Source organism: Phyllostomus discolor, chromosome 5 (assembly GCF_004126475.2).
Source record: "Phyllostomus discolor isolate MPI-MPIP mPhyDis1 chromosome 5, mPhyDis1.pri.v3, whole genome shotgun sequence".
NCBI classification, from domain to species: Eukaryota; Metazoa; Chordata; class Mammalia; order Chiroptera; family Phyllostomidae; genus Phyllostomus; species Phyllostomus discolor.
Window position 1 is genome coordinate 150,628,216 of NC_040907.2, and position 23,827 is coordinate 150,652,042.

The 23,827-nt window shown below is 50.4% G+C and overlaps 2 protein-coding genes across 2 annotated transcripts; both read left to right on the forward strand.

Annotated features, from left to right (window-relative positions):
* The first annotated feature begins 369 nt into the window (after window positions 1-369).
* Window positions 370-22,895, forward strand: HOGA1 (4-hydroxy-2-oxoglutarate aldolase 1). The gene is given in 8 exon segments (XM_028511120.2): window positions 370-580; window positions 11,944-11,996; window positions 11,998-12,073; window positions 12,273-12,400; window positions 12,854-12,988; window positions 13,245-13,341; window positions 14,969-15,102; window positions 21,973-22,895. Coding segments are annotated over 8 exon segments (984 nt in total). The 3' UTR covers window positions 22,123-22,895.
* C5H10orf62 (chromosome 5 C10orf62 homolog) lies at window positions 3,531-6,874 on the forward strand. Its single transcript, XM_028511121.2, has one exon. The coding sequence runs from the start codon at window positions 4,380-4,382 to the stop codon at window positions 5,070-5,072; it is 693 nt and encodes a 230-aa protein (XP_028366922.1). The 5' UTR covers window positions 3,531-4,379; the 3' UTR covers window positions 5,073-6,874.
* Window positions 22,896-23,827: the final 932 nt, after the last annotated feature.

Below are 23,827 nucleotides of genomic sequence, written 5' to 3' on the forward strand. Positions count from 1 at the left end.
AACCACGGAACTGCCAAGAGGAAGCTGGCAGGGATCCTGGCTTCGGGGCTGGGAATTGCAGAAGGAGGGCCTAGGCCCTACTAGAGACACCCTTTAGTGTCAGGACCCCGGGAGCCAGCCCTCTAGCTAGTAGAGGGACGTGGGGTTGTGACATTTCTCTAGCTGCTCTCCAGAGACAGGAAGATCCCCTAGGACCTACAGGCTTAGTCTTTGACCCTGGGGACACCCAGCCCAGCCCGCCCCAGGGCTGACAAGTCAGGGGGCAGCAAATTTTTAACTAGACACATTGATCATTAACAGGGGTAACAAGGAGTCCAAACAGCCTCCCATAGGGGCAGAGGCTAGCTGGACCCCAGGCCTCCTGTGGAGATGCTGGGCCCCCGAGTCTTGTCCTCCGTGAGGCAGGGGCTGAGCAGGGGCTTATCTAGGAATGTGGGGGTCCGAACTTCAGGGGAGGGGAGGAAAGTGGACATCGCAGGCATCTACCCCCCTGTGACCACCCCCTTCACCGCCACCGCAGAGGTGGACTATGGGAAACTGGAGGAGAATCTGCGCAAACTGGGCACCTTCCCCTTCAGAGGTAAGTGGGCCTGTCCACCGTGGGGCTCGGGGGAGGTGTGAACGACGCTGCTCTCTTCAGCCAGAGGCCAGAGGAAGGCACACGGGCTCTGTCAAGCCGCTCAGGAACAGTGGACTACCCTGGGGTCACTTTATTATGGGACAGGGGCAGAGGGCACTGGTCTGAAGTCAGGAGATAGGTGGGAAGCTGGCCTGGGACCTTGACTGAACCTCTCCTGCCTCAGTTCCCGCAGCTGTGAACTGCTAAAGCACCGTCCTAGCTCTCAGCATTAGCGCGGGGATCAGACCAGATAATGGGCGTGAACGTCCTTGTCCAGCAGGCACTCCGTGCAGGTGCAGGGGTGGCCAGGTGCCAGGTGGCAGCCCAGCCAGCAGGCTCATTTCCCTCAAAGCCTTGTTTACACTCTTCCGGGCAAAGCCTCCCTTAGCTGAATTAATTCCTGTTCTGGGTCCTCTGACTCACTTCCCCCGCACACTGGTTTTCCCTTGCTGAGGCCAGGGCCCAGATCTTATCTGTGGCACTCAACATGTCACCCAGCCACAAATGCAATGAGTGAGGGCAGAAGAAGTGGGAAAGCCCTCCCGTCCTGCCCTGCCCGCCCTCATCCATCACTCGTGAGAACTCCCTGAGGCAGTACTCTCAAAAGCCCCACTTCACAGATGGGAAGATGAGGCTCAGAGTGACACGGTCACTTGCCCAAAGTTGCTTACTACTACATGGCTGGGCTGGGCTTTGAACCCAGGTCTCACTGCACAGCCATGCTGAGTTTTACCCCACCGCACTGACTGCCGGAGCTCAGGTGATTTCTGCAGCGCCTGGGCAGCACCAGCTTTGGGAATGGAGTGGCTCTGTCAGAGGCGGTGAGTGGAGCAGTTAAGAACGTGGACTCCAGCCCAGCCGGGTGGCTCAGTTGGTTGGGATGTCATCCCGAACACCAAAAGGTTATAGATTTGATTCCTGGCCAGGGTACATACCTTTGTTGCAGGTTTGATTCCCCACTGGGGCTCGCACTCTCCCTCCCTTCCTTCCTTCCTTTCTCTCTAAAATCAGTAAACACCCTCAGATGAGGATTTTTAAAAAAGGGATGTGGGTTCTAGATTCAAATCACAGCTCTGCCACTGACTTAGCTGTGGGCTAGCACCTCTAAACTTCAGCACCCCATCTGACACCCGGGAGTAATCATGTGCATCTCACAGGATGGTTGGGAGAAAAACCTGGGAGAATGCAAGCGAAAGCATGCTGTGAGTTGTAGAGTGATGCATTGGAAGGTACTGATTCCAATAACAATTATTAGAATGGCCAGTACTGTTGGAAACTGGGGCAAAGCTGTTTCGGGACAGTGACTGCTGGCCTGGCTGAGACCCGTTCGTTCTCAGTTGCTGAAGTGATGTGATCCTTCCCTAGGGGACAATGAATGCCCTGTGGCCACCCCCATGCTGAGCTGTGGCACAAACTGTTAAGTAAATTTCTGCTGGGGCTCAGGGCTTTGGGGCCTGAAGGTCTGAGCTGAGGCCGTGTTCTTTTGAAGCAAAGTGAGGGGCTCCTTGAATCTCTAAGAGGAGAAAAGATTCTGCTTCACCTTCCAGGTTCAAGGGCACCTTAGTGCAGGGTGTGGGGAGGGTAGACTTTGCATCTGATGTATGCCTGCTGCCCAGAGAATCCACAGAGACCCCCGGGTTCTTTGGACTCCCCCCTCCCCCGCCCCACAACTCCTGCAGAGCGGACGGTGGTGCCCCGGGGGACACAGGCAGGGGTAGACTTGGCAGGATGCTGGACTGTCTCCCCTGCAGCCCACGCAGGCGCCTGCTCCCGCCTCATCTCTGTGTGGGGGTGCGGGGAGAGGCAATGGGCTGTGTAGGAAGAGCCCAGCATCTGGAGTCAGACGACTGGGAAAGAATTCTGGTTCCACCAATTACAGCAACTTTGGAGAAATCACGAAACCTCCCTAATGAAGTTGCCTCATTTTAGAATGGGAATTGAGACATAGGGTTCAATGCATTTCTCCTCCCAAGGAGCTCAAGCATGAGGCCCTGGCACAAAACACACAAAACCATCAGGTCCCATCACTGCTCCCAGGACACAGCCAGATGCCCAGGAAGGGAGCAGGGAGCCACTGTAGCTGCAAGGTCTGTGTGTCACTTCCCTGATCCCTGCCCCACGTTGCAGTTCAGCACTCCTGGACCGAGGAGAGAACCGTCCCCTTTCACATTGCCAAGGTCTCCAAAGTCAAAGGTCTTCCAAAGAGGGGAACCTGCCCTTGATGAATCAGCGAGCAGCTAGAGACTGTTAGGGAAGGCATTGCCTAAAACTCTGTAGCTCTTTTTTAAAAAAATTTTAATCACAGTTGATGTACAATATTATGCAGTGATTAGACATTTATATAGCTTACAAAATGATCACCCCAATAAATCTAGTACCCATATAACACCACATGTAGTTATTCAATATTACTGACGATTGTAGCTCTTTTTATTTTTTCATTGTTAATTTGAACTGATTATTTGAATAAAGAGTATTCTTTTAGGTAACAGTTATAGCCACAGACTAGTGGCAGAGTTGTTACGCAGGGGACATTTGGTCCTGAACTCACTCCCACAAACCACCTCAGAGATGAACTTTGAGTTGTTGTTTCCAAACGAGGTCGCTGGACAAGCGCGCGCTCCTCCGGCCCGCCTGGGGAGTGGACGTTCCCGCAGGACTTAGCTGCCGTCTTACTCCCTTAGTGTGTGGGCTAGACCCTGGCTTCTTGTGATGGGATAGAATATGCTCGTGTATATTAAAGCCCCTACTGTGTTAAATACAATGTTTTGTTTAAAATATTACAGGTTTTTTTTTACAAAACCCTTTTGGCACTTTTTTCATTTTTAAAAATGTGTGAGATGTCTCTGGATGGGAAAACAGCGTGGTCCAGGCCTGTTTCCTCCTGCAGAGGCCCGGGCATAACGGCCAGGCCGTCGGATGTCTGCACATATGGAGAGCCTGTACATATGGCCAGCGGGCCAACCCGCTCACGTCCCTGAGCCCGTTTCCGGGGCTGGGCTGGGTGGTGGTGGAAAGTTCCGGGTTGCAGGTTCATCACTAGGGCAAGAGGCAGCAGCCCCATCCCGGAATGGCCCCAGGGACCTGGGGCCTGGCGACATCTTTTGTCCTGTCTGTTCTGTCTTCTCAGTCCTGCTGACCCCCACCCACCCATTTGTGACCTCATGTTATTCCAGAATGAGCTCCTTGCTGGGCCCCTTTTCCTTCTGGACCTTGCTCCATACGGGGCTGGGAGTTGACGGTGGGGATGGAATGCTGAGTTGGCAGCTGTGGGTGCTGGATGGAGGAAGAGAGAATCCAGAGACTGGAAGATAAGGAGGACTGAGTTGAAGAATGGGTCACAAGCAGAAGACGGAAGGGACGCAGAGTTGAGGAAGCTGGCCTTCCACTGACCTTGGGGACAGCTGTCAGGGTGGGAGACAGAACCTGGACCCTCAGGCAATGTCTGCCAAACTGGACAAGAGGGACGCTGTGGCCTCTCCCCACCCCGCCCCCACACCAATGAACCTCATAATGGGGTTCATTGCTGAGGCGGGAGGGGCATCCTAGGAAGGGTGCAGCGGGGGGCCTGCTGGCCAGACACCCACAGGGAGCTTGCCCTTTCAAGCATGAAACATACCATCTGGGCTCCCCCACTCCCAGTGTGCTCTTAGGTCTGCCTGCCTGGCGTAGGGTCCTGGAGAACTTCTTGGAGCTCATCCAGCAGCCATCATGCAAGGTGGTGCTGGGGACAGTCCTCTTACTCGGAGGTGGAGGCCTCATGCTGTGGCTTCAGAGGAAGAGGAGAAGGAAGATAGCTTCTGAGTCTCCACAAGACGAGCACGAGCCACAAAGCACACAGCGCCACAAAGCACAGAATGACAACTGGATCAAGTCTCACTTTAGCCGCCTTTCCGAAGAGAAGCTGGCCACCCACAGCGGTACCGCCCCTCCACAGCCTAACAGTAGCCACAGAGAGGCCAGCACCATGATGCTCATGGAGACCGCCCCCTCGAGGCAAGGAGAAGCAGGCACTGCTCGCCACCAGGGGCCCTTCCTGAATAAGCAGAAGGTTTTTGGGCCCTCAGTGGTCAAAGAGACCCACAAGGAGTCCTCATCAACAGATGAGGCTACGTGGGCCGCCGTGGCTAGTAGCACTAAGGAGATTGACGCCAAGGGACGGCAGTTGGCTAACTCCATGATGCAGCGGGCCATGGTTTACCAGAATTCAGGCCACGTGGAACCCAAGGACATCAACCAGGAGGAGCTGAAGGCCCTCGGGGAAGTGGAGATAAAGCTGAAAAGCAATTTCCTCACCCAGCGGGAAACCACTGTAACTGGTATGAACCACACACACACCTTCCATGGCCACGGTCACCATGGCCACCAGGATCATCCAGGCCACCCGAGCCACCAGAGCCACAGCCTGCCCAACCGCAGCCATCAGCCCTATCACCCCTTTGAAGCCACCTAACCACGGATGGAGCGGCCCCTTCCCCCAACAGGGTTGGTACACAACCACAGGCCTGTTTTCTCTCCCATGGGACAACCTGTGTGGCCCAGAGTAAGATGCTCCACCCTGATCCCTTCCCCCTTAGGCCCCCTCGGGGGTCCTGGGCCCCTCTGACTTCATGAGCAGGGTCTGCCACAGAGGACAGCCCCTCGTGGAGGGAGAGCTGGGAAGAAGCACAGCAACTGAAACAGACTCACAGGCCCCTGCGCCCACCCCCTGTGCTCACCCACTGAGAGAAGACAGATGAGGCAGATCCCAGGAGCAGCTGAGATCCCTGCGCTGACGCCACAGGCCTGGAACTGAGCCAATAAAGCCTTGTACACCCTCACTCTGAGTCTGGGGGCTCTGTGGCCAGCCTCAGTGCTGGTGGGATACGGGGAGAGGGTCCTCTCGGTGTGGGCCTTGACCTGGGGCCTTTTCACTGGGCTGATTTCAGACACCACAAAAATGGCTTCCCTGGTCTCAGGTTCTGGGGATGGAATATCTCCAGGGGGCTTCACATCCACCAACCTGCTGTTGCCAGGGAAAGAGGGAGCAGCCAGGAATTGGGGGGAGGAGGTGAGATAGACTTCTAGAAGCAAGGGAGTAAGCAGGGTGGGCTCTAGGCCCCTGTCCTATGGGTGCCTTCCTCACCGGGTCCACACCTTCTCCAGTCACACAGCATCCCCCCTGCAGTGCCCTGTCTGCCCACCTGCTCCCTCGGGCCCCGGGGGTCCCCCTGGTGCTCCCCCGTCACTCTTAGGGCTACTGTGCTCTGTATTCTCTCCTTGTTTACATTAGCATGGCCAGGGCTGGGACTGTCGCTTCTGCTAGCACGACCAGCAGCCCCTTCTTTTTGAGGGTTGGTCTGTGTGTCCTTGGTAGGCGCCACGTTCTCTGTTAGGTGTTACGGCACAGACCCACGAGGGAGACCCGTACGTTCTCTCCGTGTTGCGGACGAGGCTCCTGAGGCTCAGAGACGTAATCTGCCTGAGATGGCTCAGACCATCCGCGGTGTCACTGGCATCAGAGCCCTGCTTCGGTGGATCCAGAAGCCCAAACCCAGGCCCCTGCCCTGTTCCTACCCCAGTCCCTTGTTCACGGTCCCCAGATGGGTCCACCTCTCTCACACTTATCCCTGTCCTCTTCCCACATGTCCTGACACTGTCTGTGCCCCCTGACAAGCCTCCTGCTTCCTCTTCCAGGGTCCCAAGAAGCCATTTCTAAGGCAACGGGTGACCCTCAGTGAGGCAGTTAAAGGGAGGCTGTTGTCTCCCCCCAGGAACTGAGAGAAGCGGCGGCATGGCACTGGCTAACCCCCAGTGAGCCCTTCACATAGAAATTTCTTCCCATTTCTATCTGTTACGGGTTTGCCGGTGGTTTCCAACCCGTGGGCCTGAAACTCCAGGGAGAAGGTGCACAGAATCATTGCAAAGAATGGATAAATCTATCAATATCCTAAATCTTGTCTATGAGATTTGGTGTAGAGTTGGGAATATTTAAATATTTTTGACATTACTAATAAGTGACTTTATATGAATGCTGATATATATGTTTGTATATTTAAAATACTTTCTAGTAAAAACTTAAATTGGAAAAAAATGGGGTCAATCACACAGGCAAATATTGGAGGCTGCTTAATTAGACAAAAGGCAAGAGTGGTGAGGTTTGGCGTCAAAGCTATGGCTTACAGCCTAACTCTGATCAGTGTGGCTCAGTTGGTTGGAATGTTGTCCCATAACTAAAAGGTTGTGAGTTCGATTCCCAGTCCAGACACATACCTGGGTTGTACAACCCTCATCTCAGCACAGATCCCGGGCTGGGTGCATACAGGAAGCAATCAGTCGGTTCTTCTCTCTCCCATCAATGTTTCTCTCTCTCTCTCACTCTCTGTCTCTCTCGTGCGTGCTCCTTGCCTTTTTGTAGAAGCAATGAAAATGATGTCTTCAGGTGAGGATTAAAACAAATGCTTATCACGCAAAATTTAAGATTAGCTAATTGTGACTTCAGAATCTTCACTTTTAAAAAGTTTCCAACTGGCAAAATTCAAATAACATCTGTAGCTAGTGTGGCACCAAGGTTACTTCCCCGGTTCTGATATTGTACTGCAGTCGGGTAAGAAAGACGCTATCACTGATGCGGGCTTCGGGAGCGATCTTCAGAAATCTCCTATATGATTTTCTGCACCTTTTCTATAAACTTAAAAGCAGTTCAAAATCAAAAAAATTTTAAATCAAAAAAATTTTTCAGACCACTTAACTATGAGTACGTATTAAAGTTTCATTACAGTTGCACTGTAAGGAAAATGGCTACTAAGCAGCCAACTCAAAAATGAGAGACCGTTCTCTAAGAAAAGAGAATAGTTAAATCATTGTTGGACTAGCTACAAGAAGGATAGTCAACGGTCACTAGACTCTTGCCCGAAAGTCAGCTGGGGCGGGGAGTGGCTGGTTTCCCAGACCAAGGCTCAATTCCATTAAAGCTTCTCAAGAAATTGCTTCAGCGTTTTGTCAGGAATGTTCATGTCTTCCCTGTGGGAGGTGGTTACGAACCACATCACAAAGGAGCTCTGCCCCAGGCCAGGTGCGGGATACCTCTTCTTTCACACAGCACACTGTCAGCACGCCCTCAACTGGCAGCGTGCGAAGATGTCACGGAGGAAGCCAGAGTGAGGGGGACACCATCCCTGACCTTGGTGATTCCAGGCAGAGTAGGACAGGAGCCACGTGAGGAGAACAAAGTGTGTGGAGAACACAAGGGGGGTGGGGGGCGGGGAGGAGAGGCCCTGTGGCCCTCGCAGCCCTGGAGGAGCTGAGACCAGGAGGGGGTTCCAGGCAGAAGGGAACAGACAGCGTGAGCAAAGGTGTAGAGGCAGGAAGGACGCAGTGTGTCTGGGTGAACTTGACAGTCAGTTTGGCTGCAGGGCAACATTCAGAGACAAACAAAAAGTAGGAGAAATGCCAGAAAAGGGACTACAGCGCCTAGAGCCCAGGAGGATTTAGGAGGCCACCCACTACATTTCCTCTCTTGAGAAATTTTGCCTAACCCCATAGGTGGGGTGGAGGAGAATAAAGGGTTCAAGGACCTTTGTGAATTTTTAAGTAGGCAACAGGGAAAGGTAAGGAACGTGCAGTAGAAGAAGTTCAGAGGGGAGACGTCCAGGGGAGAGATACCAGGAAGACTTCTCAGAGGAGGTGGCAATGGTGATGGGCCAAGGGGACACAACAGTGAGAGAGCCTTTTGGCCACAGTGAGTCTCTAGGTTGCTTGTGCATCCCCAGCCCCAGACACACACTCCTCTTCCCAGGCCACTCTGGCTGCCCGGAACAGTCAGCATAACCAACGGGGAGAGGCTTTCCAAGTGGGTGTTTTTGTCTTATAGCTGGAGGGTCCTGGGAGGTCCAGGGGCAGCCTCCCCTCCCACAGCGGCCGTCGTCCTCAGATCGACCACAGCCGCCCTCAGGATTGAAGCTTGGGCACTTTCTCCTGACTCTGAAATAATTACAGCCAACACCGAGTGCCAGGTTCTGTTCTAAGCACTTCACAAACTATCTCATTTAAGCTCCACAACAACTCTTCGAACAGGGTGCTCATATTATCCCCATTTTTCATTCGATGACGCTGAGCTTTGGTCAAGCCATTGGCCCAAGATCTCATAGCTGGTAAAGTGGCATTCTACTGCCCTGGTCCACCTCTCATTTTCCCTGCTCCCACAGGGACACTGGCCTTTTCTTCCTCTCTAGTCCCCTCTCTACAACAGCAAAGACACATGGGGGCTGAAACTGGACAGCCAAGTAGGAGAAAGCTCTTGGGGAAGAAGTTCATAGATTTCAAAGGGCTTTCGTGTACATTTCCTTCTTTGTGCCTTTAGGGGCAGCCCTCTAAGGTAGCGTCAAAATGATTTTTATTGTCATCCCATAGGAAAGGAAGTGGATGCCTTAGGTGGTGTGGCTCAGTAGAATGAGCACCGGGCTGTGAACTGGTATGTTGCCGGTTCGATTCCAGTCAGGGCACAAGCCTGGGTTGCAGGCCCGGTCTCCAATAGGGGGTGTGCAAGAAGCAACAACACATTGATGTTTCTCTTCCTTTCTTTCTCCCTCCCTCCCTGTCTGAAAATAATTAAATAAAATTTTTTTAAAAAGGAAATAGAGACTCAGAGGCGTGATGTGACTGGCTCAATGGCCAGGTGACTTGTGTCCAGTGCTTCCCTGACTCTGCCACTCTATCCTCCAAGCCTGGTATTTCTTCCCTCTCAGGAGTCAGGACTGGGTCAGATGCTTCCTTAAATGACACAAGGAAGAGGCCACGGGCAGTCTGGAGCACAGGGCCTTCCTTCACCTCCCAGAGTGTTAGACCCAGCTGTCCTGCTGTTGAGGCCCCACTGGGCCTCAGAGTCCCAGGGGCCTCTGGGACTGACTGCCCACAATGAAGGGATACTTGGGGGTGAGTGGCTATGGCTGAAGAAGTGGCTGGAGCAAGAACTCACCTCAGACCCCTTCAAGGAGGGACAAGGAGAGACGGCAGGTACAGTTAGGGGGAGAGATGTTCTTCCATTTGGCTAAAGGGAGTAGCAGAAGCTTGATCTCTGTCTTTGATCTCTAAATCAGAGGGTGCTGGGCCAGCCACGGCTGCCCTGGGGCCCTCTCCAGGGCTGGCAGCTCTACGAGTGGGGATGACCCACTGGGAAAGCCCTGGGGCCTTATGTAACGAGACAGGAGGAGGCTCCTACGATCGGCTGCCAGCCTGACACGGAGGAATTGGCCTGACATGGAGGAATTGCTCCTAAGGAGGCAATCCAACAGAAGCCAAAAGCTATTTGCCTCAAGATGTTCCCTGTAATGTTAGCAAGACAAAACAAAATAAAACAAAACAAAACAAAAGCCTGGAAAAAATGTAAAGTATGCAGAGCTATTCTGGCAATCTATCCAGTGGACTCTAACGGCCTAGTGAGCAGCACGGAAAAGCTTTGTGCTGTAACCCGGACTCTATATCACACTGTGTCCCCTGAAGATGACTCACGGGAACAGTCTCTCTTGGTCCCAGTGCTGGGAAACTCTGTGCTTCTCCGGGGCAGCTGCTTGCTTTGGTCTCGAGTCCTGCATATCTGTCGGCTGACCACAGTTCCCTTTTAGCTTTGATCGTCGGGCAGCTCCAAGGCCAATTCATGGCCCATCGCTCACAGCCGTATGGCAGGGTGTTTGAAATCTATATCGTTCCCGAATTTATTCTCTCCCAAACACTTCTATTTATTAATGATCTTGTTGTACTTTATGCTGTATTTGCCAACTACTGAAGAAAAATATATTTTGGAATACAGTGGTGCAGAGAGGAGAAAAAAGAGGAAAGAGAAAGTTTTTTTTTTTAAAAAAAGGAGGCAAATGGTTTTACTAACACTCCTTCCAGATTTAGCTGAATAGTGGCAATTCTGCTGGCCTCTCATGGATATAAAAGGGTTGACACCTTTAACTGGTAATGTTAGAAGCCATTTCAGTGATAGATAGAAAATGAAAAAAATAAAAGAATGAAATGTCACTTTGCACCCAGAAAATCGGCAAAAATTAGTGCCGGCCATCCCCAGCGCTGGCACTGACAGACTCTTCTCTGTGCTGATGGGATGTGAGCTGGCTGATCGGAGAGACGTGCGGCGTGGGCAGGTGCGCATTCGTGTTCGCCTCGGCAGCTACGCACCTCAGTAAACTGTAGGGCAAGTCCTGGGCATGGGCACCGAAGACTTCACAGAAAATGTTTGTTTCAGCATTGCTAGGAAAAATAAGGAAACATTCCGTCCTGGCCGATGTAGCTCAGTTGGTTGGGTGCCGTCCCACAAACCAAAGGGTTACAGGTTTGATTCCCAGTCTAGGCACATGTCTGGGTTGCAGGCTCCAATCCCACTCAGGCCACATGTGGAAAGAAGCTGATCGATATTTCTCTCTCACATCAGTGTTTTCTCTCCCCTCTCTTTTTCACGTCCCTTCCCCTGTCCTCTAAAAAAATTTTTTTAAATATTCTAACTAAATAAATAAAACAAGCCCTGGCTGGTATGGCTCAGTGGCTCGAGTGTCAGTCTGTGGACTGAGATGTTGCTGGTTCCATTCCCAGTCAGGGCACATGCCTGGGTTATGGGCCAGGTCCCCAGGTGGGGGCGTGTGAGAGGCAACCGATCAATGTATCTCTTACACATCAATGTTTCTTTCCCACTCTTTCTCCCTCCCTTCCCCTCTCTCTATAAATAAATAAATAAATAAACCAAGAAAACATTCTAAATGTCCTCCAGGGGGAGGAAAAGTGAATTGTGGTCTGAGCTCACAATAGAATATTATATAACAATGAAAACGAATGACTCAGATTGCCTGTCCCGCTGTGGGACAAAGCTCGAAACCCAGTGTCGGGCAAAAACAGCAAACTGCGGGAGATATATATGTTTGCTTCCATTTCCACAAAGTTTAAAGTGGCAAAACCTGTTATGTCTTGTTTATGGGTCCACATTTGTGTCTGAAGGGTATAAAGACATGAATGGGAATAATAACCCCTGAGTCGGGACAGCAAGAGGAGGAAGGAGAAGGGGACCAGGGGAGGGTTGCCATGGGTGCTGAATACAAACATGTGGATTCTGTTATTACCTCTTTTTTTTGGGCCCGGCTAAAACAGTTCATTAAAGCAAAGAAAAAATGGTGTGAACACTGTCCTGCACTGGTTAACATTCTGGCGGCATCAGGACAAAGATGGGAAGGGAAAATGTGTGAAAAAATATGATTTTCAGGAGGTCGGAACCCTGGTGAAGGTAACACGAATGTTCCTGTTGTTCATAAGAGGATGGGAAGGTGGCTTTTGATGTGATGTGATGTCTCCTGCAGGCTTTGTGGTCCAGGGCTCCAACGGTGAATTCCCCTTCCTGACCAGCAGTGATGCGCCTGGAGGTGGTGAGCCGTGTGCGCCAGGCCATGCCCAAGGACAAGCTCCTGCTAGCTGGCTCTGGCTGCGAGTGTGAGGCAATAATGCCCTGTGCCCTTGGGGTGCTGATGAGGGTGGAGGCCAGGCTCCTTGGCCCAGGGGCTGGGTCCAGTCTACTTGTCTGTCTCTTCTGCACCCCTTGCTTGCCCCAGGGTCCTATCCCAGCCTTTCTTCCTCCTCCTGTTCTCACCCTCCATGGCCTGGATGGAAGACTCCCTCTTTCCTCCCACAGCTACTCAAGCCACAGTGGAGATGACCGTGAGCATGGCCCAGGTAGGGGCTGATGCCGCCATGGTGGTGACCCCTTGCTACTATCGCGGCCACATGAACAGCGCTGCCCTCATTCACCACTACACCAAGGTGGGTGTGAGGGGTGGGCAGAAGGTTGAGGTCTGGGTCCAAGAGGAGGCTGAGTGAGGGGGAGTCTCTGCCTGAGAAGAGGAGGCTGAGAAGCTAGGAAGGGAGTGGCAAGCCTGGGAAGGGGAGAAGCGCCACCAGGTGCCAGCTGTGTGACACTGGCTGACTGCCCTAGCCATGCTGCTGCTGTTTCTTCCCTTCTCAAATGGGAGGAATTGAGGTGCCTTTTTCACAGGGTTGTTGTTAGGACTAAATTCTATCAAATCACAAAGAACTTAGGACTATGTGCTTGGCACATGGAAAGCACTCGCTAATTATTATCCACTATCACTGCTTACGAGCAGGGCATGGAGCACTGTGACTTCTAGTCCAGGAGGTGGGCCTGGCCGGGGCTCCCTGGCCTGGACATGTTGGGCCCGGGCAGCTGGTCTCTCCCCTCTTCTTTTTGCCCCTAAGGTCGCTGACCTCTCTCCAATTCCTGTGGTGCTATACACTGTCCCAGCCAACACAGGGCTGGACCTGCCTGTGGACGCAGTGGTCACACTTTCCCAGCACCCGAATATCATCGGCATCAAGGACAGTGGTGGTGATGTGAGTGGCAGCAGCTCCTGGCTGAGGGACCACCCACTTCTGTTGTTTGCTCCCAGCTGCGGGGCAGCTCTGGGACCTGCTTCAGTTTGGGTTCTCTTGGTTGATCGGTCGGTCGTCTGGGCTTTCCCAGGGAGTCTCGTCTGAACTTGGGAGCACCTCACATGGGCCTGGGCTCTCATCTGCCTACACTGGCCCAGCCCCCACCCAGGCTGGCCTGAGGCTCTGGGCCCCACTTACACCAGGTTTGCTGTTACAGGTGACCAGAATCGGGCTGATGATTCACAAGACCAGAAGGCAGGATTTCCAGGTGCTGGCTGGATCGGCTGGCTTCCTGCTGGCCAGCTATGCCGTGGGTAGGCCCCCCACTGATCCTGTACTGTGAAGGGTGCCCCAGATGCACCCAGACAGCTGGAAAAGACTGTGAGGGCAAGGGCTGGGTCTGCAGAGGGCCTCTGTCAGCTTGCCTGCTCTGAAATCTCAAAAGTCCAGCGCACTGCTTGTCTGGACACTGGGAGCTTGTGAGTGACCTCGTTTTTGGAGGAGGAGGGTAGCCATGTATAAACCCTGGCCTATCATAGAGATGCCTGAAATTTGCTCTAAGTCCCAAGCTCCCTGCTTCGGTGACAAATTTAGTTCCTCTAATCTCACAGAGGCCTTGAAGTCCTCCTCTGTATTCCAGAGTCGATTTTCTTCTCTCTCTGGTTCCAGGCTAGAATGAATGCTCAGACCTGCAAGGCTGGGCCATGGATCTTCAGCTGCCTGATCAGACTCTGTCTCAGTCCAGGATACTAGGAATGTCATCATTAGAGCAACTGTTCTTGTCCATTTGGGGTCAAGGTCCTTGGGTTTGGGTTGGGTTTGAGACAGAGGGAGCTGTGGGGGGTCAGGGGTGGGGGAAGAGCATCTGCTCCTTCAGCTGACACAGATGTAAGTTACTTTTCCAAAGCTGCAGGCTCTTCTTCTCTGTGGTCTGTGTAGACTTGGGCTCATCGCCTAGGTCCTTGCATATCCCCTCTACATATCACCGTTGCTAACGTTACAGCGGAAGAAGGGGGTACTCAGCTATGCCTCGTTCCTGAGAGTGGGGCAGGTGGAAAAAGCACAGGTTCTGGAGGCTGGAGGAATCTGACTGGAATCTCAGCTCTGGCGTTTATTCACTGAGTATCGGTGGGCAAGGTACTCAACTTCTCTAGCCTGAGTTCCTACACGGTAAAGCAGGGAAGGTGTTGTGTGAGAGAGCGCTGGCCCTCTGCCTGCCCTCGTGCTTGGCACGTAATAGGGATTCAATAAATGGCAGCTATATTAGCCCATTCCTAATTGCCCGCTCTTTCCAGTTTTGAAGCCCCTCTGCTTAGGGTCACGCCTCACTAGCCTTAGCATCACACTCACAGGCTGGCAGAAGTGGCAGGGCCCTCTGCGATCATAGCCAGCCCATATTCATTGCCAGGTGAGGACAAAGAGGACCAGAGGGTCTGTGACTTGTCCAAGTTCATGCAGCCAATGGGAGGAAATTCCCGATGTCCTGTGTCCAGAGTGCTTTCCACTCCCCCACTCCTGTTCCCGGCTGAATTCACATGGCGGGGGGGGGCGGGGGGTAAGATTTCAGAACAAAGGCTTCCCATCCACTTCACCCCCTCCCAGGACCTGTGAGTCAGGGGGCTAGTGGAGGAGTGTGGAGGTGTCAACTGTCAGGTGGGACTTGACTTTTGGGGGAGGAGGGGAGTGCAGGGAAGCAACTGTCCTTGAGTCGGCATTCAAGCTCTTCCCTGACCCTCAGCCTGCGGGTATCTGCTTCAATTATGCTGGCAGCTTTTCTCTCCACACCCTGCGGACTCGCAGAGCAAGCCTTTCACATGGTCACCCAGTGGCACAGAAATCCACATCCTAGCTCCCCAGAACAAAGAGGTCCTGGGGGCCAGAGTTTGTAATTATCTGAGAGAAGAGGCTCTGGCTGATGTTCTGCATCTCACTCTGGGGCAGGAGGCGTGGGGGGCGTGTGTGCCCTGGCCAACGTCCTGGGGGCTCAGGTGTGCCAGCTGGAGCGACTCTGCCTCACAGGACAATGGGAAGATGCCCAGAAGCTACAGCACCGCCTAATCGAGCCAAACACTGCGGTGAGCTCCCCACCAATGGCAGCAGAGGGTTGGGGGTGGGGACGTCCTCCCTGGGGTGGGAGCCAGGGTGGCCACCAGTGTCCCCACTCAGCCTCTTTCCTGTCAGAAGGTCCTGTCAGAGAACACCCCAGTGTGGCAACGCCTTGTGCCTCCCCAGAAAATCTTGACTTCAGACGAAGTTGAGTCCCAACTTAAGTGTGCGTTAGAATTCATTTAGGGAATCTGGTTAAAACTGTGATCCTTTATAGGCCCAGGCATAGGCACTGAGACAAGGATGATGAGTGATTGTGACATAAGTCATCCTGGGACCTTACGCAGGGGCCACGGCCTTTATGCCAGCTTCATAAGGGGCCAGATCCTTGAAAACAAACAACAAAACAAACTAAAAAAACAGCCAGAATGACTGCAGGAACTATTGGAATGGTGGAGGTGTTTAGAGCCCAGATTCCCCAGGAGTGTTCTGTCTTCAGGTAATCTATTCTGCAGCCAGACCATGTACCCCAAGGCTGTGCTGGGCAAGTCAGGAAGAGCCAAGGCAGAAAGCTGTCGAGTGCCAGGCAACGCTGTGTGGAGTCTGAGGTGCCCCCGCCCCCCAGAACGTGTGCCCCTAGAGACATGTTTTTCTGCATGTTTTAGATGAAAACAGTACAGGGAGAGCATGTGCACCCACTTCCCAGTCTCCCCAGTGGCAACTGCATCCCAGCCAGGATCCAGACACCGAGACAGTCAGGACACACAGCACTCCCATTGGCACAGAGCCCCTCCACGCCGCTCCTTACAGCCACACATGCTCACCTCCTGCCCCTGCCCCCTCTTTAGCCTGTGGCAACCACAAATATGTTCACCAGTTTTAATTTTGTCAGTTCAAGGCTGTTATGTAAATGAAATAATATAGTCTAGAACCTTTTGAGACTGGCTTGGTATAATTTTCCCACTTGGTATAATTTTCTGGAGATTCATCCACGTGTTGCATGGGTCAATAGGTGGTTCCTTTTTTTTTTTTGTTCATGTACATTTGTCTCCCTTTTTCCCCCACTGCTCTCCCCACCCCCACCGACCCCACCTCCTACACAGGTGGTTCCTTTTTATTGACGAGTAGTATTTCATGGTATGGCCACACCACCACTTGTTTGGCCATTCTCTTGGAGAAGAACAGCTAGGTGTTTCCAGATTTGGCTATTCAAAGCTGCTAGGAACATGCACTTACATGTTTTTCATTTTCCTTGGAAAAGCATATGATTGCTGGGTCACGTGATGATTGCATGTTTAGTGTTTTAAGAAACTGCCAAACTGTTTTCCAGAGTGGCTGGAAAAATTTTAGATTTTCATTGGTGTAAGTGTATGAGTGATCCAATTTTTCTGCATCCTTACCAGCATTTGATCTTGTGACTATCTTCTATTTTAGTCCTTATGATGAGTGTGTGGTGCTATTTCACTGTGGTTTTCATTTGCACATGTCTTACGGCTAATGCTATTGAACTTGTTTCCATGTATATACTTGTCATCTGTATATGCTCATAGATGAAATGTCATTTTATGTCACTTGCCCATTTTCTTTTTTCTTTTTTTTTAAAGATTTTATTTATTTATTTTTAGAGAGAGAAGGAAGGGAGGGAGAGAGAGAGAGAGAGAGAAACATCAATGTGCAGTTGCGGGGGGTTATGGCCTGCAACCCAGGAATGTACCCTGGCTGGGAATTGAACCTGGGACACTTTGGTTCCCAGCCCGCGCTCAATCCACTGAGCTACGCCAGCCAGGGCTGCCCATTTTCTAATTGGACGATGATTATTATTTTATGAGTTCTGGGAGTTCATTACATCTCCTAGATACTAGGCCTTTGTTACATATGTGGTTTGCAAATATTTTCTCCCAATCGGTAGCTTGTCATTCTCTTAAAATGTCTCTTGAAAAGCAAAAGTTTTCATTTTGATAATGTTCAGTTTATCAATATTTTTTATGTTTATGCTTTGGATATTAAGTCTAAGAACCGTTTGCCTACCATCAAATTGTGAAGATTTTCTCCAAATTTTTTTCTTAAAAGCTTTCTAATTTTATATTTTACAAGTTTTTGAACTATCGGTATTTTGAGTTAATTTTTGTGTAAAGTGGGAGACTTAGATCGAGGTTCTATTTTATTTTATTTTTACTTTTGTTTTTTGCCTATAGAGATCCACTTGCTCCAGCAGCAAGGCTGAAAAGGTGATCTCTCCTCCATTGAGTGACTTTTGTGCTTCTGTCAGAAATCAGTTGGGTGGGTTTGTGTGGGTCTGTTTACGGATTTGATACTCTTCCCATTGATCCTCCCTCTGCGATACCCTGCAGTCTCAATTACTGTAGTGCATCATAAATCTTCAAATCAGACAGACTGATTCTTTGCACTTTGTTTTTTCAATATTGTTTTAGGTAGTCGAATTCCTTTGTCTTTCCATATAAATTTTAGAATAATCCAGTCCACATCTACAAATATTTTTGCTGGGGTTCTGATAGGAATTGTGTTAAACCTGTACCAGTTTCAAGGCAATTGATATGTTACCTACATTGTCTTTGAATTCTTGAATGTGCTATGTCTCTCCATGTATGTAGACTTCCTTTGATTTATTTCATCAGAATTTTGTAGTTTTTGGCAAACAAATCCTGTACCAGTTTTGAGAGATTTACACCTAAGTGGCTCATATTTTTTAAATGATTATAAATGGTACTGTATTTTTAATTGCACTGTTCATGAGGTCATGGTTAGTGTATAGAAACACCATTGATTTTTGCATGTTTGTCTTGTATCTTAGGACTTTGCTGAACTCACTTATTAATCCTAGGAGTTTTTTGGTAGATTCCTTAGGGTTTTCTACAGACAATCATATCCTCTATAAATAGGGGGGTGATATCTTCTAGTGCCTTTCTGCCTTATTGAGCCCATAAGGACTTCCTGAACAGTGTTGAATGAGCGTGGTGAGAGCAGATACTCTTGCCTTGTTCCTGATCTTAAGGGAAAACACTCAGCCTTTCTCCATGAAGCCCAATGTTAGCTGTCGTCTTCTGTAGCTGCTCACTATCAAGTTGAGGAAGTTCCCCCTCCATTCTAGTTTTCAGAGAGTTTTTTTAAAGTTGTAAATGGGTGTTGAATTTGGTCAAATGTTTTCCTGCATTGACTGATATGATCGTGTGATTTTTTTTTCCTTTTTAGCCTGTTAATATGGTGGATGACATTAATAATTTTCAAATATTGAGCCAGAATTGCATCCCTGGAATAGACCCCACTTCCCTGGAATAGACCCCACTTAGTCATGGTGTGTAACCCTTTTTATATACTGCTGAATTCCATTTGCTGATACTGTATTAAGGATTATTCTGTCTCTATTCATGAGGGATACTGGTATGTAGTTTTCTTCTCTTTCTCTCTAGTACTACCTTTGTCTGATTTTGGTATTAGGATAAAAGTAGCTTCATAAATCCATGCAAAAGTACTCCCTCCTCTTCTATTTTCTGGAAGAGGTTCTAAGAATTGATATCAAATCTTTTTGTACACAGTTTTTGGAATTCTCCAGTGAAACCATCTAGACCAGGAGATTGTTTTGGGGGGAGCTTTAACATTTTTTTCAGCTCTGAACTGGGCCTCCACTGAGGCAGCCTGGGCTGGGGAATGTGCTTCCTCACTGCTCCAGCGCAGCCTCTGCGGACGCCATGGGTGGGTCTGCAGGGTCTGGCCTCCTTAAGGGCGGACCATGGGGGAAGCTAGGACTCCCTGCTAGGCCTCCTCTGAGACCACCCTTCATGGATGGGGAAGGACACTCTCTTCTGCTGGGCTGTGGGACAGAAGACCTGGCTCCCCGTTCAGCCTTGCTGGCCTGGGTGATGGCGGGGACACAGATTTTTTGAGGGGCGGAGTGTGGCTGGAGTAGAGTGGTTGTCTGAAAGTTTTCCATCTTGCTAGGCTGCTCCTTTCCTTGGCTGGAGAGAATGGCCTTTTGTTGGGGCTTTTCTTGGCCTTTCAGGGCCGCTGGCTCCTGCAGCTCCATGGCTGGGCCGGCTGACCCCCCACTGTGTGGCTCCTCGTTCCTGAGGTCCCCAGTCCATCTTCCTTCTCTCTACTTCTGAGTCTCGTTGTGCTTGTTTTTATATAATGTGCAAGGACTTTTAGTTGTATGTATTGGGAAGAACGGGGAAAAGTACATCTATTCTATCTTCTTGGAAATAGAAGCTCTAACTACTTTCTAAATGGTGATTTTTTTCAACCTCCAGGACATTAAAAATATTGAAAAATTTAAAAGGAGGTATGTTAAAGCTCACATACAGCATTCTTTTAGTTTTAAATATTTTATCTACACTCCAAACATAATTTGTTATAATTTTACTTCCCTGGCTTGAATGGAAACAAAGTTATGAAAACAACTTTTCCCCAAATCTAGAAAAAAATTAACCATTAAAAAATACACAAGTTGTGGGTTTAACCTCCAGGCAGGGCACAGAAAAGCAGCAACCAATGAATGTGTAAATAAGTGGAACAAAACAAATAGATGTTTCTCTCTCACTCTCCCCCCTTCCTCTCTCTCTCTAAAATCAATTTTAAAAAATGCACAAGCCCTGGCTGGTGTGGCTCAGTGGAGTGAGCACTGGCTTGCCAACTGAAAGGTCGCCGGTTCCATTCCTGGTCAGGGCACATTCTGGGTTGCGGAGCAGGTCCCAAGTTGAGGTTATGCAAGAGGCAACCGATTCATGTTTCTCTTGTACATCGATGTTTCTCTCCCTCTCTTTTTCCCTCCCTTCCCCTCCCTCTAAAAACAAACAAACAAACAAACAAACAAACCTTTTAAGTAAATGAAATCTTTTTTTAAAATGAAAAGTATACAGGAACCTTGTTGCCTTATTTTGCTTGGGCTACAGTGTGTATGGCAGGGTGTGTTGCTGTTGGGTCCTATCTTCATTTAAAACTTTGACACTTTATTCATTATGGATATTTTTGCATTGATTTTGATTTTTTAAAATGTGCATTAACTATTTACCTTGACAACTGCGTTTTCTGGCATCCCTACCCCTTAGGTTTTGCATCTGAGACGAGAGTCCCAGGCCGAGCGAGGCCATGTTTTTTGTCTGGGTAAACTGATGGGAGGCTCCCATCAGTTTATGTCTTTGCCTCCAAGGGGTAGATTAACTCAGATTTAGAGACAGGACAGCTGAGGAGGCAAGCATGAGCCTCCTGGATGTGAAGGTTCTTCTGGGATAGGATGCTCTGCAGATAGGAAGTAAGAGCTGCAGAAATGAGGACCTTTCGGCACTGTCCCAGTGGGCACAGGCTGTACCGTACCTACTGGCCAGTCCACGGGGTGGGACCTCTGCTTTCCTACTCTCATCCACCTGCAAGAGAGAAGGTCCCAGAACCTGTATACCACTTTGATAGGACTTTTGGGGTCTGGTCTAAGAGTGGCATTTTTCTCATTCAATTCTGGTGACATGGGACAGGTGTTGCCACCACGTCATCTTATAGAGGAAGCAGCTTGGGCTGCCCCTTGGGAAGAGAGGATGCTTGCTGCCGTCCGACGCGCTACGTGCCATCCTGCCCCGCCCTGCACTCTGCCCCTCCTCTGCCAGCTCTGGGCACATGCTCAGGAATTCCTGGAACACCTTCCTGCTGCCTGGGCTGTGGGCTCAGCCACCCCAAGAGCAGCTTGATGTCACCTTATTTCCCAGCCCTGCTTGAACACAATGTCCTTCCTCGCCTTCCCACCAGCCAGGCTCCTGTCCTGGCTATATTTAGGACTTTGCATAGTCTTTACCACCAAAGCATCCAACTGTCTCAGTGTCTAAACAGGGGCAGATCAGAGATCTTCAGGCTGCTATGGTGGGAGAGAGCTTTTCTCCAGGTCTTTCTTGTGTCCACACTGTCCCCTAGGTCTTTCCCACTCTACTCAGGTTTTGGGTGAAATGCTTGGGTTATTAGAACATCATGGCTGGGTGGGCCAGGCCTGGGAAGAGAAGGGGCTTGCTAAGGCCTCCTGGCCTCTAGTGCTGAATAGTTATCAGCCACTCTTCCATCAGGCTGCCAACATTTTTACCCCAAACAACCGTTTGTTTGTTTGTTTGTTTGTTTACCCTTCAGAAGCCCATACTTCTAAGGCTTTCCCTTCCCTCCAAATAAAACTTTCAGTAAGTAATGAGTACTTTCCTAGTTTTTAGGGACTCAAAGATTCATCTGTCGCTTCTGATCGGCATGAAATAACCAGTTGCTATGCTAAAAGCACAGACACTTGATGCATCATCTTCTGTAAAACTCAGAGCATGATTTTAAGTTGACAATAGCCTTAGGTCCGTTGTGACAATGGAAAAGACCTCAGAGATGGTGCCCAGCCCTCTCATTGTTTTAGGCAAGAGAACTTGTTCAGAGCTTGTAAGTTAATGATAAAAGTCTATACAATGAAACTTCTGTGGACAAAGATGCATTATTTTTCCCATGAGAGCAGTTAGAGTTGGGCCAGGGAGGACCCTGCTGCAGGGAGTGCCGGTCTGGCTGTGCCTGACTTCCCAGGCCTGCCGTGCTGAGTCAGGTTCCAGGGAATGGGCCACAGACCGGTCACATTCCAGCACCCATCCTGTAGCATTGCTTTCTCTCCTCCATGTGGGATGGATTTTTCTCCTAAAACCAAAGGAGGCATCTTCCTCTCTTAATTTGAGGTTTCAGCATTGTGTTCTCTGTAGCCGGCCTGCCTTCTGGTCTCTACTCTGGATTCCCAGTCTACCCTGGGTGTTGTAGTCTTGGTGGAGTTATTTCAATGGGGGAGAAGGGCAAGAGCCCAACTTTCTGAGAGTGACCCATGTCTGAGTCCTGGGTACTTCTGTGCAGGGGTCCCCCAGGCTCTTCTAACAGGCCCTGCTTCTCAGGTGACCCGGCGCTTCGGGATCCCGGGGCTGAAGAAAACCATGGACTGGTTTGGCTACTATGGAGGCCCCTGCAGGGCCCCCTTGCAGGAGCTGAGCCCTGACGAAGAGGAGGCGCTGCGCATGGATTTCACCAACAATGGCTGGCTCTGAGGGCAAGGATGGGACAGGCAGGAGCCCATCCTCAGCCCCTGACTGGCACCTGCAGCCCGAAGAGGAACGAGGGGACACGAGGGCTGGAGGCCCCTTTCCTGCAGTCAGTCCCCCATGTGCCATGGACCAGGGGCCACACGCGCTCATTCCGTGTTCCCACAGCCCCACGGCTCCTTGAATTTCTGCCCGAAACTCTGGGTCTCCAGAGACCTCAGTCTGGGCAGGAGCAACTGTTTACTTGTCTCTCCACTGTGGATTCCCACGGCCCAAGGCACGTGAGCCGGGAGCCAGAGGGGAAGAGCAGGGGCAGCCGGGCACAGGAGGGCTGTGTGTTTGAAGGGAGGACCCACCTAGACTTGGGGGTGCAAACCTGACTCTAGCACAATGCAGGGGGAGCCAGGGCTCCTCGAAGAACCCAGTTCTGACTCTTTCCAGGGGATGTGATCAGAAAAATGTCACTTGTCTTTGAAAGGCACCCCCGCAAGATGCGTTCCAGCCACAGTGCCCTTTTCTGAATCCATTTTGATTCATTTCACATTCTTGTCTCTGGATTTGATCTCAACCATCAAGTGCACAGACAAGCCAGCCTTGGTAAATAATGACACCTAGTGGATAAATGTTACATTCTGGAAGGCCGTTGCCATCAACCCAGGTCTGAAACCTTAGGGAAGGGGGTTGGTCTGAGACAGGACCATCCATCCTCTTGCCTATGGGCACTGTGCTTTTATTGTTAAAGATAATTACTTTGTTATTGCAATAAAGTTTAATAAGCTAAACTAGTGTGGCTGTGTAGAGATCAATACTTCACTGTTACGCAGTTGTTAGGTTTCCTGCCCAGATGTCAAGAAAGTACCTACGAGCAATTTAGCACTCCGGGTCCCCAGCCTTTCCCCAGCTCTAAGAGAGGCCCGCACAACCCTGAGCAAACACAGGCATTAAACTGGTGACAGCCTCAGGGTAAGCCTTATTTAAGTTTACATGGGAGAGGTAAAAATGTTCTGACAATTGAGAAACACGGCTGCTTTCTCCAAAATGTTTAAGCTTACTCAGTGATATCTGACAAGTAGCAGAAAACCTGAGATGAAATTTTTAAGAATCTCTCCGGTTAAGAGAAAGGTAAACAGATTTCTTGCTTAGGAAAAAGGCTAGGAGAGAATATAAAAAGTATCAATCTTCACCCTGGCTGGCGTAGCTCAGTGGATTGAGCGTGGGCTGCAAACCAGGCATCGCAGGTTTGATTCCCAGTCAGGGCACATGCCTAGGTTGCAGGCCATAACCCCCAGCAACCACACATTGATGTTTCTTTCTCTCTCTCTCTCTCTCCCCTCCCCCCTTCCCTCTAAAATAAATAAATAAATAAAATCTTTAAAAAAAAGTATCAATCTTCAACTGAAACTGGGCATCTCTGGCTGGCACCAAAGCTTGGTGCTTCACACCTAGACTCGCCTTGCAGGCAACTTCTAGAGGATCTGAGCTCAGAGGAGAATCAAGTTCAGGGATGGGCCAAAGCTAGGGCGAGGGAGGCAGGCTAGCACGCTGGTGGAGTGCTCGGCCCCTGGGCTCACACAGGTGGCACTGACGTTCTTGGATCTGCCCCTTAGTCTCCACAGGACGCCGCTGGGGAAACTCCTTAACTGCCACGAGCCTCATCTGTGACACGGGGACGGTAACAGCACCGTCCTCCTGGGACTACAGAAGACCAGGC

What these genes read in the sequence shown, in the direction of transcription:
- C5H10orf62 (XM_028511121.2), top strand. Translation starts at nt 4,380, where the DNA reads ATGCTGTGGCTTCAGAGGAAGAGGAGAAGGAAGATAGCTTCTGAGTCT.